Raw genomic sequence first — 13,784 nt, 5'->3', positions numbered from 1 at the left:
TCTAATTGAACTAAAGAGCTTCTGCACAGCAAAAGAAACTACCATCAGAGTGAACAGGCAACCTACAAAATGGGGGAAAATTTTTGCAATCTACTCATCTGACAAAGGGCTAATATCCAGAATCTACAAAGAACTCCAACAAATTTACAAGAAAAAAACAAACAACCCCATCAACAAGTGGGCAAAGGATATGAACAGACACTTCTTAAAAGAAGACATTTATGCAGCCAAAAAACACATGAAAAAATGCTCATCATCACTGGCCATCAGAGAAATACAAATCAAAACCACAATGAGATACCATCTCACACCAGTTAGAATGGTGATCATTAAAAAGTCAGGAAACAACAGGTGCTGGAGAGGATGTGGAGAAATAGGAACACTTTTACACTGTTGATGGGACTGTAAACTATTTCAACCATTGTGGAAGTCAGTGTGGCAATTCCTCAGGGATCTAGAACTAGAAATACCATTTGACCTAGCCATCCCATTACTGGGTATATACCCAAAGGATTATACATCATGCTGCTATAAAGACACATGCACACGTATGTTTATTGTGGCACTATTCACAATAGCAAAGACTTGGAACCAACCCAAATGTCCAACAATGATAGACTGGATTAAGAAAATGTGGCACATATACAACATGCAATACTACGCAGCCATAAAAAATGATGAGTTCATGTCCTTTGTAGGGACATGGATGAAGCTGCAAACCATCATTCTCAGCAAACTAACACAAGAACAGAAAACCACACACTGCATGTTCTCACTCATAAGTGGGAGTTGAACAATGAGAACACATGGACACAGGAAGGGGAACATCACACACTGGGGCCTGTTGTGGGGTCGGGGGAGGAGGAAGGGATAGCATTAGGAGATATACCTAATGTAAATGACAAGTTAATGGGTGCAGCACACCAACATGGCACATGTATACATATGTAACAAACCTGCAAGTTGTGCACATGTACCCTAAAACTTAAAGTATAATTAAATAAATAAATAAAGAATCCTGGCTGGGTGTGGTAGCTCACGCCTGTAATCCCAGCACTTTGGGAGGCTGAGGCGGGCAGATCACCTGAGGTCAGGAGTTCAAGACCAGCCTGGTCAACGTGGTGAAATCCCGTCTCTACTAAAAATACAAAAATTAGCTGGGCTTGGTAGCGCACGCTTGTAATCTTAGCTACTTGGGAGGCTGAGGCAGGAGAATTGCTTGAACCCGGGAGGTGGAGGTTGCAGTGAGCTGAGATCGTGCCATCGCACCCCAGCCTGGGCAACAAGAGCAAAACTCCGTTTCAAAAAAACAAAAAAGAATCCTTGTGAATTTCTTTTAGGTGTGCTAACGGCATTGTGGTTATGTTTAGAAGAGTCCTTATGATTTGGGGATATATACTGAAATAGTTACAGAAGGTTTTGAGTTAATGGAGGTAGTGGAAGAGTAAGAAAGGAACAATGCTTGGTTTTTCTCTTCTCCTTGCTAAGAAATGTCTGGGATTTGTTTCAAAAGAATAGAGGGGCGGACAGAGAGGGCAGGAGTTAAAGATGAAACACGACCGGCCATGAATTGGTAACTGTTGAAGCAACATGATGGGGAGGGGGGCATTATCCACCTCCAGTTTCTCCACTAGTAATAAATGCTTGATATTTTCCATAATAAAATGTGATATGGACCTATAATCCCAGCACTTTGGGAGGCCAAGGCAGGTGGATCATTTGAGCCCAGGAGTTTGAGACCACCCTGGGCAACATGGTGAAACCCATCACTACAAAAATACCAGAAATCAGCCAGGTGTAGTGGTGCGCACCTGTAATCCCAGGTACTCAGTAGGCTGAGGTGGGAGGATCACCTGAGCCTGGGAGGTCAAGGCTGCAGTGAGCCCTGATTATGGCACTGCACTCCAGCCTGGGCAACAGAGTTAGACCCTGTCTCAAAAAAAAAAAAAAAAAAAAAAAAGAAATAGTCTAAACGTACTTCTAAAGTCCCCTGGAGAAGGCAGAGAAACAGCTGAAAAACTTGGCAGATATCCACTAGGTAGCTGAAGCTAAGACATAAGAGGCCCATGTTCCATGGGGGCGGCAGTAAAGAGTATCATTTATGATTCATTTATTTAGTGTTAAATTATCCCAGCAGGCAGAATAGGCCAACTGGTCCTCAAAATACATGATGTTTTTTGTATTTTTCCTTATTATGGAAAATTTCAAACATACGTAAACAGAATACAGAATCACTGTATGATTATACAGTGCACTTTCCATGTAACTATTACCCAGTTTCAACAATGATCAGCACTCTTATCATCAATACCTTCACCCCTCCCCACTCAATTCTTCTTTAACAGTTTTTAGGTAGGATTTATACACGCAGAAATGCAGAAACCTTAGGTGCACACTTTGACAAATGGAGGCACCCATGTAAACTGACACCCCAACCACGATACAGAACTTTTCAGAAAGTTCTCCCCGCTAATATTTTTAGCTCAGCTTTGCCTGTTCTAGAACTGAAGAACGAATTTTTTTTTTTTTTTTGAGATGGAGTCCAGCTCTGTCACCCAGGCTGGAGTGCAGTGGCGTGATCTCGGCTCACTGCAACCTCCACCTCCCGGGTTCAAGCGATTCTCGTGCCTCAGCCTCCCAAGTAGCTGGGATTACATGTGTGTGCCAACATGCCCAGCTAATTTTTGTATTTTTAGTAGAGACGGGGTTTTGCCATGTTGGCCAGGCTGGTCTCAAACTCCTGACCTCAAGTGATCTTCCTGTCTTGGCCTCCCAAAGTGCTGGGATTACAGGCAAGAGCCACTGCGCCTGGCATTAAGCATGAATTTTAAACTGCACTTATGTGCAAGCTAATTCTGCATTCATTGTTTTTGCATGCTAGATCCCCATTCCCCAACCTACCTCCACCCCCATCCAGAGAGATGTTCTTTAGAATATATTAGAAAATAATAAAAGGAGCTAGGGAAATTGGGCTTTGACTTTTAAGTACCTGGTCACTTTGGCCCAGTTGTTTAACTGCTCTGAGCCTTAAATTCATAGAAGGGCTTTCAGCCAGACACTCCTTCCATTCAGGTATTGCTGGACACTGAGGAGCCCTGCGGGAGGAGCGTCAAGGCAGAGGACCTTAAGCTTGGGATGGCACAAGAACCACCTGGGGGTCTGGAAAACTCCAGAGGTATTCATTCAGCCTGGTGGTAGATGGGTGGGCCTGGCAATCTGCATTTTAACTAGTGCCCCAGGAGGCTCTCATTTTGTCACTGGATTGCCCTTAGACCCTTGGAGAAACTCTAAAGAAAGGTAAGGACAAAAAAAAGAAAGAGAGAGAGAAGCTAAGAAATTAAGTTCTTCCTGCGGTTGAGCTTTAGCAGAACTTCAGTTGGCATTTAGAGTTCTGCCTCCTCAACAAGTCCAAGGCCTCTTTCACATAACAGCTCTTCAAATATTTGAAGTTGGTGATCATGATCCTTCCTCAGTCTGATCTTCTCAACATGGAACTGCCCCAATTCATTCAACCATTTCCAGTATGACCTCCCCCTTGGGGAGGTAAGGGTTCCTTTCATGCTGAAGTGGATTCCAGTCTTTGGCAATTTCCTCTGGAAGACAAGGGGTGTCCTGGAGGTTTGACCTGGAGCTCAGAAGCAATAAAAGCGAATCATCTGTTGACGATCTATTATTATGCCAGGAACTGTACCAGCCCTTAAACATACAGTGTCATTTAATCCTCACAAGAACTCTTCAAGAAAGATGTTAATTTTCTCCGTTTACCAATTTGGAAATCATGGTTTCCCAGGAAGAGGTGGAGCTGGATGGCGTGATGGTCAGTTTTAAATGTCAAGGAGCTAGGCTATTGTTCTTAAGTCATTCTATTAAGTGCTAACCTGTGTGTTGCTCTGAAGGTATTCTGTACATGTGGTTAGCATCTACAATCAACCAGCTGACTTTAAGTAAAGGAGATTATCTTCAATAATCTGGGTGGGTCTCATCCAATTAATTGGAGAGCTTTAAGAGCAAAACTGAGGTTTCCTTGATAAACAAGAAATTCTCCCTGAAGCCTGTAGCATCGCAGCTCCTGCGGAGCTTCCAGAGTTTCTGGGTGCCCTAGAGAGTTTGAATTTGCCAGCCTTCCCAATTATATCATCCAATTCCTTGAAATAAATCTGTGTGTATATGTGTATTTATTTATTCACATTCTACTCATTCTGTTTTTCTGGAGAACTCTGACAGATAAAGACAGGAACCCAGTTCTCCCCAATTTCAAAAGATCACGTCTTGCCTCTGTGACTTGCCCACATTCTGCCAACCACCATCTGCAACTCCACCAAAAACAACTCAGGGATGCACCTCAGCCTAGGCAGGCTTCAGCTGCCTGGAATTGTATTTGAATATTAACATAGATCCAGCCGGGTGCGGTGGCTCACACCTGTAATCCCAGCACTTTAGGAGGAGAGGCAGGAGGATAGCTTGAGCCCAGGAGTTTGAGAGCAGCCTAAGCAGCATGGCAAGACCTTGTCTCTGCAAACAAATTTTTAAAAAATTAGCCAGGTGCAGTGGTGCATGCTTGTGGTCCCAGCCACTTGGGAGACTAAGGCAGGAGGATGGCTTGTGCCCAGAAGGTTGAGGCTGCAGTAAGATATGACTGCACCACTGCACTCCAGCCTGGGTGACAGAGCAAGACCCTATATCTCAAAAAAAAAAAAAAAAAGCAACAAGATTTTAAGAATAAACTCTTCCTATCACAAGGCTGCCATGAACGAGACAGACTTTTGTTTCTACCTTTGAAGTTTTATAGTGAGCAGAAGGTATGGTTTACTCAGTGCTTAAGAACAGTGACCTGTTCTATTCCTAGCAAGGTCACTAACTTGCTATATTAGGCAATCCCAAGTTTCGCCATTTGATTAATTATAATGCTAGCCTGAAAGTCTGCTTTCCACTGCCCTCATCCACTCAGACAGTTGGCATTAAATAGTCAGATGGCCCATCAGGATTTCAGATCTGACCTACTTTCTAGTTGAGACTCGGGCCTTGAAGGACCCAAGACACCTTCACACCCGTGGTATCTTTGAAGTTCTGCAAACACAATGTCATGAATGGTAAGTGCTCAACAGACAGACACTGGCTGAACTGACCTCTGCTCCTAACCCTGTCCCTGGGTGCTATTTCAGGTGAAAGCCAAGACCCAGTCTCCACATTCCAGCCACTGCAGCTCAAAGGAGAGGATGCCAAGTCCTATAGAAGAAATGTTACAGAGTGCAATAGGGCTCAAAGGGAAGAACAGGAAATGTTTTATGGATGAGGTGATGGTTGAGCTGAGTTTGAGAATTTAACCATAAAAGACTTGAGAGGAATGAAAGGAAGGCATTCCGGGCAAAGGTAAGAACAGACTAAAGGGCAGGAGATCATAGGGTTGTTGGGGAAAGGGATGAAGAAAGTTTTCTCCTGGAAAGAAGGCTACATGGAGAGGCCCAGCAAGAGCAGCTGGGGGCTGGGTCACATAAGCCACAAGGGCAGCCCTGAATGACAAAATACTGAATAAGTAGGCAATGGCGAGCTAGAGGAGGCATCCCACAAAACGCAGAGAGACGAACCAAGGTGTGCTTTGGAAACCTGCACCTGACAACACAATGGACGGGAGTAAATTGGGGAAGAAGCGGTACAAGCCCCACCTGAATTATTAATAGTGTATCAACCCTGCTCAACTTGCACTATTTCATTCAATCCTCACCACCACTTCCCTAAGGTGCTCTTACTATTCCATTTTACGGATAAGGGAACCAAGGCTCAGAGCACTTAAGAAGTGTGCCCCAGATCACACAGCCAGTGTGGCACTGGGATCTTCCCCAGCTGGTCTGACTCCAGGGCCAGCACACAAGACCCCTAGACCAGCCTGCCTCAAGTCAGGGCTTGGGCCCTGCATGCTCATTTCCCACTGTGGGTTGAGAAGTAGGGGTCATGGAAAGAAGGAGAATGATACAAGAGACTTGGCAAAGATGATTTCTCTGTAACCTACTAATGGAGGGGAAATACTGACTGGAAAAAGATGGTTTGAGCCAAGCTTCCCCAGGGTTGCACATCAAGCCAGCAAAACCCCAGATTTTCTCAGGAGCACACACCAAGTCCTGTGCAAATGATCCTCCATATAGACCAGCTGCTTTCAGAAACAGCTCAGTTAGCTTTTAATCATAAGCAAGCTGAACACCCCAAGAATTGATGGAAGGAAGATGGTGATTGTTATAGATTGAACTGTGTCCCCAAAATTCATGTTGAACTCCTAACCCCCATACTTTGGAAACTGGGTCCATTGCAGATGTAACTAGGTAAGTTAAGATAGGAAGGAAGGTAGACCCTTATCCAATGACTGACTGATGTCCTTATAAAAAGGGAAATCTGGCCAGCCTGGGTAACATGGCAAAACCCTCGTCTCTACAAAAATTAAAAAATTAGCTGGGCGTGGTGGCAGGCGCCTGTAATCTCAGCTACTTGGGAGGCTGAGGCAGGAGAATCGCTGGATCCTGGGAGGCAGAAGTTGCAGTGAGCCGAGATTGCGCCATTGAATTCCAGCCTGGGAGACAGAGCAAGATTCCATCTCAAAAATAAAAAACAAAACAAAACAAAAAAACCCCAACAACAAAAAAGGGAAATTTGGATACAGACATGCACATAGGGAGAATGCCATGTGAAGATGAAGGCAGAGCTCAGGTGATGGAGAAGAAACCAAGGAATGCCAAAGATTGCCAGCAAACCACCAAAAGGCAGGAGAGAGCTGTAGAACACTTTCTCCCTCACAGCCCGCTGAAGGGCCAATCTGCTGACACCGTGATCTTGGACTTCTTGCCTCCAGAAGTGTTAGAGAATAAATTTCTGTTTAAGCCACCCAGTCTGTGGTATTTGTTATGGCAGCCCTAGCAAATTCATACAGTAACTTATGACATCCTTTCCCATACAAAGACAATAGTGCACCTTTACAACTTCCTTTAGTAAACAAAATGAAAATCCCACTGTGAACGCTTGTCATAAACGCAATGTAAGTAATTATAAGACTATTTCCATAACATAGCTGTGAGTTAAAAACAGGCAAATGTCTGAAATTTCATCTCTTGTCCAATTGCCCAGGAGTTAGGGACTATTTTTTATTCTGAAATGAAAAACAATTTTTACTTTAACAATCGAGGACCTTCTTTCTCTTTCCTTTACTCTTAGAATTAAATATTGAGGCCGGGTGCAGTAGCTCATGCCTGTACTTGAGCCCAGGAGTTTGAGACCAGCCTGGGCAACACAGAGAGACCTTATTTCTATTAAAAAAAAAAAAAAAAATTAGCCAGAAGCAGTGGTGCGCGTCTGTAGTCCCAGCTACTTGGGAGGCTGAGGTGGGAGAATCGTTTGAGCCCAGGAGGTTGAGGCAGCAGTGAGCTGTGATGGTACTACTATACTCCAGCCTGGGAGGCAAAGTGACCCTGTCTCAAAAAAAATTAAATATTGACTGGATCAGATTCTCTCTGTGCCCTGAAGAAACCAGCCCAACAGTTTCTTTTCTTTTTTTTTCTTTTGAGATAGAGTCTCGCTTTGTCACCCAGGCTGGAGTGCAGTAGAGCAATCTCGGCTCACTGCAACCTCCGCCTCCCAGGTTCAAGCGAGTCTCTTGCCTCAGGCTCCCGAGTAGCTGGGACTACAGGCACGTGCCACCGTGCCCGGCTAATTTTTAGTATTTTTAGTAGAGACGGGGTTTCACCGTGTTAGCTAGGATGGTCTCGATGTCTTGACCTCGTAATCCTCCTGCCTCGGCCTCCCACAGTGTTGGGATTACAGGTGTGAGCCACCACACCCGGCCCAGCCCAACAGTTTCTTCAGGCAGTTAATCAAGAGGTCTTACCAGACCCCTCACCCAGCAGAGGGTCTCTGTACCAGGATAGGAAACCACATCAAAATGACTACAAGCCCTCTCAGTTTCAAAGTGGCAACAGCTCTCTGAAATACTGAAGCTGGCTGTAGGCAGCTGTTCCATACGTTTACACATTCAATTCTACAAAAACTGTTCATTTCTTTGTTTAACCTGTGTGTTACTTGGAAGAATGCATGCTTCATCCGTTGTGAATGACTGTGGTTATGAAGGGAAGCGTGTCAGCCCTGGGGAATTCCAGAGTCAGTTTTCAGATCATGATAAGCCCCAGTAAGAAGTGAAACCAAAACAGTACTCCTTTTGATACTTGGAAAATCCCCTACTCCAAAATATTTTTGCATATGTACATAAATTATGGAAAATTATACTATAAAACTCCTGCAACTCAAATGTAAGCCACCGGAATTATCTATTTTTTAAAATTAAAAATTATGTTCCTATGGGACAAAGCACTTCGTCTCTTTGAAGTTAACAGTAGCTAACATTTACTAAGCACTTAAGTGACAGGCAAGTTCTAAGCCCTTTACATGGAATGAACTTTTTAATTCTCACATCAACCCTCTGAGGTAAGCCCCTTCTGATTCCCATTGTGCATGGGAATGCACACAGAATGAAGCACAGAAAGGATAAGCAACTTGTCCAAGGTCACAGATGTGGTAGAGCTGGGATTCAAAACCAGGCAGTCTGGGTCTAGCATATCCCACTTCTTCAATAACCAACCAAACTAGATATGCAGACAAGCCAAAAGGAATCCAGTGAGTGGGGACAGGTGAAGGAGGGTGGGTTAAGGACGGAGGGCAGAAGAGCGCAGGTACAATCCAGGCACCATGCTGCTCTTCCCATGGGCTTTTCCCACTTAATCAGCACACCTCCCTCTGGACTACACATTCCTCTCCCACTTGACATGAGACACTGAGGCTTGGAGTGATTCAAGCAGCTTATGGGAGGGCATACTAGCAGTTGATACTCCCAAACCCAGGTCTAGCTGACTGCAAAGACCAGTGTTGTTTTTCCAGCCCATTTTCTCCCCAAAGTCATGGTTCCAAATTGCAACCTCTTCATTATGAATGGCACAATCTAGCACTGGAGAGTGATTAGCCTGGGCAGTGGGAGGCTGAGTCACCCCATCCCAGATGCACTGAGATGTCCCAAGAGCTTGAGTACAGTGTAGGTACTTAATTAATGTGCCAGTCTGAGAGTCAAGAGACTCAGGCTCTGGTCTCTCTTTTGGCACTGACATGTGGCTTTAGCCAAATCCCTAACCTAGGCTTCTAGTTTTCTTCTTCTTCTTCTTCATTTTTTTTCTTTTGGAGACAGAGTCTCACTCTGTCACCCAGGCTGGAGTTCAGTGGCACAATCTCGGCTCACTGCAACCTCCGCCTCCCAGATTCAAGTGATTCTCGTGCCTCAGCCTCCCGAGTAGCTGGGACTACAGGCATGTGTAATCACGCCCAACTAATTTTTGTATTTTTAGTAAAGATGGGGTTCACCATGTTGCCCAGTCTGGTCTCGAACTCCTGACCTCAAGTGATCTGCCTGCCTCAGCCTCCCAAAGTGCTGAGATAACAGGTGTGAGCCACCACACTCAGCCCTATTTTTCTTAAGTACAAATTGTATATAAGGGTGCCTGGCCAGTGCACCACACAAGGTTGATGTAAAAGGCAACAAAAGTGAACTGGCCGTGACAACTGTAAGGAGCTGGACAGCTGATTTTTGCCAGATTGATTGAATGTAACCAGGTCATCCCAGCAGTGAACATGGTGCACACATGCCAGCCCAGCCAGGAAGGCACTGCCAGGAGAATGGTTCTCGGGGAACTTCACTCTCTCCCCTAGGAAAGCTGGATTCAGAGCCTCCACAGTGGTTTGCCTGGCCTAGGCTCAAAAAATGCCTCCAAGGCAGGCCTGCCAGTCTAGGCCACCCATGGTGGCTCATGCCTGTAAACCCAGCACTTTGGGAGGCTGAGATGGGATGGGTACTTGAGCCAAGGAGTTCGAGACCAGCCTAGGCAACATAGCGAGACCTGTCTCTACAAAAAATCAGCCAGTATGGTGGTGCACGCCAGTTCTCCTAGCTACCTGGGAGACTGAAGTGGAAGGATTGCTGGAGCCGGGGAGGTTGAGGCTGCAGTGAGTCGTCATTGCACCTTTGCACTCCAGCCTGGGCAACAGAGCAAGACCCTGTCTTTAAAACAAAACAAACAAAAAAACAGCCAAGGGAAGGCCACTTTGTCTCCCAGGTGATGCCGGGAGGGAAGTTTCCGAGGACTGAACAGCTTCCTCTCTTCTCCCTCCAGGTCCCTGTGCACTTTGCACACAGGTTGGCATTCGGGTGTGGGTGGCAGAGTGCCATCTGGTACAGCATCCAGCACTAGGTTTCAACTCTGTGTTACAGAACCAGGAATGGTGGTAGTGCAGCAAGTACTCACTTATTAGAGGGCAGAGCACTTAGGTGAGACAGACCCCATGGGGTCCAGATTGGATGAGTGAGCGGGGAAGAACCTCCCACAGTATATCCTGAACACAGAAGGATCCCTCCAAGACTCTCACCGGCCCCCACCCCATTGGTTCCGGTCCCCAGGAAGAGGAAGGACTCAGATCTGCATAACAGTGAATCACCGAGCACTTCCACACAATGACCCCTCCAGGAGGGTGGAGAAGCTTGTCTGGCAACTGCCTACACAAACGGCAATTCTGAAGAGCAACAAACAAACCAGTTTAACCCCAATTCCCATTTTGCATAAGAATGCGCCCCACAAAAACAACACCCGAAGAACATTAGTTGATCACCACTGGTTGATCGATACCAGTAGCAAACACTAAAGTTTGAGCCAAGACAGAATTTTAAAAGTCCCCTGGAAGGAACTTTGGGTAAAGTGGTTTTGTGGAAACTGGTGTTAAAGTGTCGTTAGACTGAACTCAAACGTTCCACGGGGAGCACCAGATATTTCAAGCAACAGATCTTGGTAAACTTGGTTTCAGAAAGAAGTTAAGCCAGAGAAGGGTTTGGACCCATAAACCAAAGGGAACTTGTTAGTCACTAAGTGACTGTCAAGGTACCTGTTTTCTTTATGCTAATAAGAGGTTACACAAATTCCAGGAAGGAGGATTGCTAGGTGCAGGGGATGGTTAGGTCACAGGGGGACCGCCTGCCGGCTGGCCTCTGAATAGACCCTGACCATGGCTCCTTAATCCAGGGAAGCAGCAAAAACGAACAGCAATTGGGTTGACATGAGGGCGAAGGCCCTTGCGTTAGGCCGGGAGAGTCGTTCTTAAAAACGTGCATCCTCCCAGAGGTCACGGCCTCCTTCACATCGTCCAGGTCGGGCACGGGTCCCAGAGAACGACATCCCAGTGTACATGAGGTACTGAGCGAAGACAGTGGGCATTGCTTCTCCCCTCCCCATCCCCGAACTACTCTTGCCAGCCATCAAACACAGGGAAAGGTGTTCTCTATAACCAAACGGATGATTTTGTCCACTTCTTCCTTAAACACCTAAAAACCACAGCGACAGCACTAGCAGCCCTTCATTCGGAATCAGAGCAGCAGCATCTGCGAACCCGCAAAGCCCAGGGGCTAAGGGTGCCAGGACACAGCGAGAGTGGCCCCTGCCCAGATCCGACACAAGCCTCGGGGGCTCCGGGCGGCGTAGACGCCGCACTTCGCTCGCTTCCCGCTCTGCACCTACCTCGCTCGCACATCCGCCAGCGTCCGGCACCTGAGCCGTCGGTTCCGCGGGTGCCTTCTCCTCTTCCCCGGCGTCCAAGGGGCCACTCCGAGCCGCTCGGGGGTCCCCGCCGCCCCCCTGCACAGCCTGGCTACCGCCGTCCACGCTGGCGCCGGCTCCTCCGGTGGACGAGGCGGCGGCGGCGCCGAGCAGCCCGTGGGCCTCGTCCGCGCTCCCGGCAGCCACGCTGTGCACCAGCCACGCATCCACGCTGGTGCGAGGGACGAAGGGGACCCCGAGCGCGCGCACCTCCCGGAGCAGCTGGCCCTCGGGCGGCGCGGCAGGGTCCAGCTCCCGGCCCTTGGGGTGCAAGTGGCCCGCGCGCCCCCACCCTCCCGAGGCCGAGAAGGGGCTGAGCGCGTAGGCGGAGCTGGCCGGGCCGCCCAGGAATAGCAGCTCGTCCTGGAGCAGGCTGGGCGGCGGCAGCAGCAGGTAAAGATCTAGGTCTACGCGGAGCCCCGCCAAGCTCAGCAGGAGGGTGAGGTGCAGGAGGCCGCCGCCGGCCGACCACCACCGCTTCAGGTGCTTCATCGCCGCCGCGCGCCCGGGAACGCCCCTGCCGGCGCCCGCGGGTCCCGGCGCAGCAGCCGCCGGGGTGACACGTGCGGACCCCGCGCGCCGCCCGCACCTGCCTGGAACCCAGATAAGCGAAACAATGGACCGGGGCGCGCGGCGGCCGTCGCGGGTTCCCAGCACCGGGCACAAAGGCGTTCCCTCGGCAGCCAGCACCGTGCCTGGCACCGCCGGGGATCGGGAGAAGCGAAAGAGGAGCCACCTGAGCGCCGAGCCCGTTCGCCCAGCCGCCCGCAGCCCGGCGCGGTGGCCAAACTCCGCCCCCGGCCGCGGGCGCAGCCGACGGGAACACGCCCCCTGCCGCCCGGGGCCCGCGCCCGTGGGAGGGGCCGCGCGGGGCGGGACTCCCCGAGCTCAAAGCCTCTTTATGTCCGGGGAACGCAAGGTTTTCTGGGAGCAGAAGTTGTTCTGGGCACCAAGTGGCCCCTTGCCACCCTGTGGCCGTGAGCTGGGCCATCCTTGCTGAAAGCCAAGGGCGGGAGTTGGGGTGGAGGGCTAGGTGGTGGGTAGCTGGGTGGGAAGGGACAGGATGTGTAGACTGGGCGGAGAGTGACTGGGCAGCTACGAGGGGCCTGGCAGCTTGCAACGGGCTTCCACCCCAACGTGAGGACACTTGGCGGGCAGAGTGGGCAAGAGTAACCTCTCTGTCTCAGTTCCGCTGTCTGTAAAATGGGGATCATAGAGCCTGTCAAACAGGGATGTGTTGAGGTCAGATGAAATATTTCGTGTAAAGTTCGGAGTTTCACATATAAATTCCACCGTTGCCATTGGGATCAGTCATCCCACCACTCTCCACACCCCAGTCCCAGCCTCACAGACCCCTCTCTCTTCTCTGGGCGTGCTCTGCATAGTGCTAGACCTCCTCTCGGTATCCTTTGCTCCTTATCCGTTGTTTCCTTGAGGGTTGACAGCACAAGCTCTACAGTTACCCTGAGTGAGTTCAAGTCCCCCCTCCACTTGAGGGGCGACCTTGGACAAATCTCTCCTTTTTCTCTGTGCCTCAGTTTTCTCACTGTAAAATGAGACTAATAATAGCACCTCCCCAGCAGACCTTTTGTGAGCCCCAAATGAGATAACGCATGTAAACCACCGACCACAGCACTGCATAGGTAGGAAGTGCTCCCTGCTACCCATTGTTTGTATTACTCACCCTCAAGGCTTAGCTCCAAAGCTACATCCTCTGAATTTTCACCAGTTGGCATTAATCTCTCCCCCATCTGTTCCACCGTGCTTTCTCCGTTTGCCAACATTGTAACAGTTGGCCCATTCAACTCTGTGTTGTAGATGAGAATCGGTCTGATTTGCCCATTGTAAATTCTTGAGGACAAGGAACCTGTTTGGTTCACCTTTGTCCATGCACAGTACCCAGCACTGGGCCTTGCAAGGGTAGGTTTTACTAACCTTAGCTCCCTTCCTTGGAAGAAAAGGGGACAGGAGGGGATGCCCAACTGAGAATGGCAGTTGTGTAAAAAGTTGAGCAAGAGTTGTTTTAAAAGGCCCCTCCCTCCACCTGGCTTTCTCGTCTCTCTCCTGGGCTAGTGTAGTAAGAAGAGAAAAGAATGGGGACCAGGGGAGCAGAAACAGGGGAGC

General features: G+C 48.7%; 1 protein-coding gene across 2 annotated transcripts in view; it reads right to left on the bottom strand.

The window, feature by feature from the left end:
* NFE2L3 (NFE2 like bZIP transcription factor 3) overlaps window positions 1-12,471 on the bottom strand; it is a 35,027-nt gene extending 22,556 nt beyond the window's left edge. Inside the window, exon 1 of one of the 2 annotated variants that reach the window (XM_008960031.4) lies at window positions 11,583-12,471. In XM_008960031.4, coding sequence (XP_008958279.2) covers window positions 11,583-12,152 — 570 coding nt within the window. In that variant the 5' untranslated portion in view covers window positions 12,153-12,471. The remainder of the gene's footprint in view (window positions 1-11,582) is intronic. The other variant, XM_034963828.3, reaches the window with a different exon arrangement.
* Window positions 12,472-13,784: the final 1,313 nt, after the last annotated feature.

The sequence above is a fragment of the Pan paniscus genome, chromosome 6 (genome assembly GCF_029289425.2).
Source record: "Pan paniscus chromosome 6, NHGRI_mPanPan1-v2.0_pri, whole genome shotgun sequence".
In the NCBI taxonomy this organism is placed as follows: domain Eukaryota; kingdom Metazoa; phylum Chordata; class Mammalia; order Primates; family Hominidae; genus Pan; species Pan paniscus.
The sequence above is the reverse complement of the archived record's forward strand: the minus strand, read 5'-3'. Positions and strand labels throughout refer to the sequence as shown.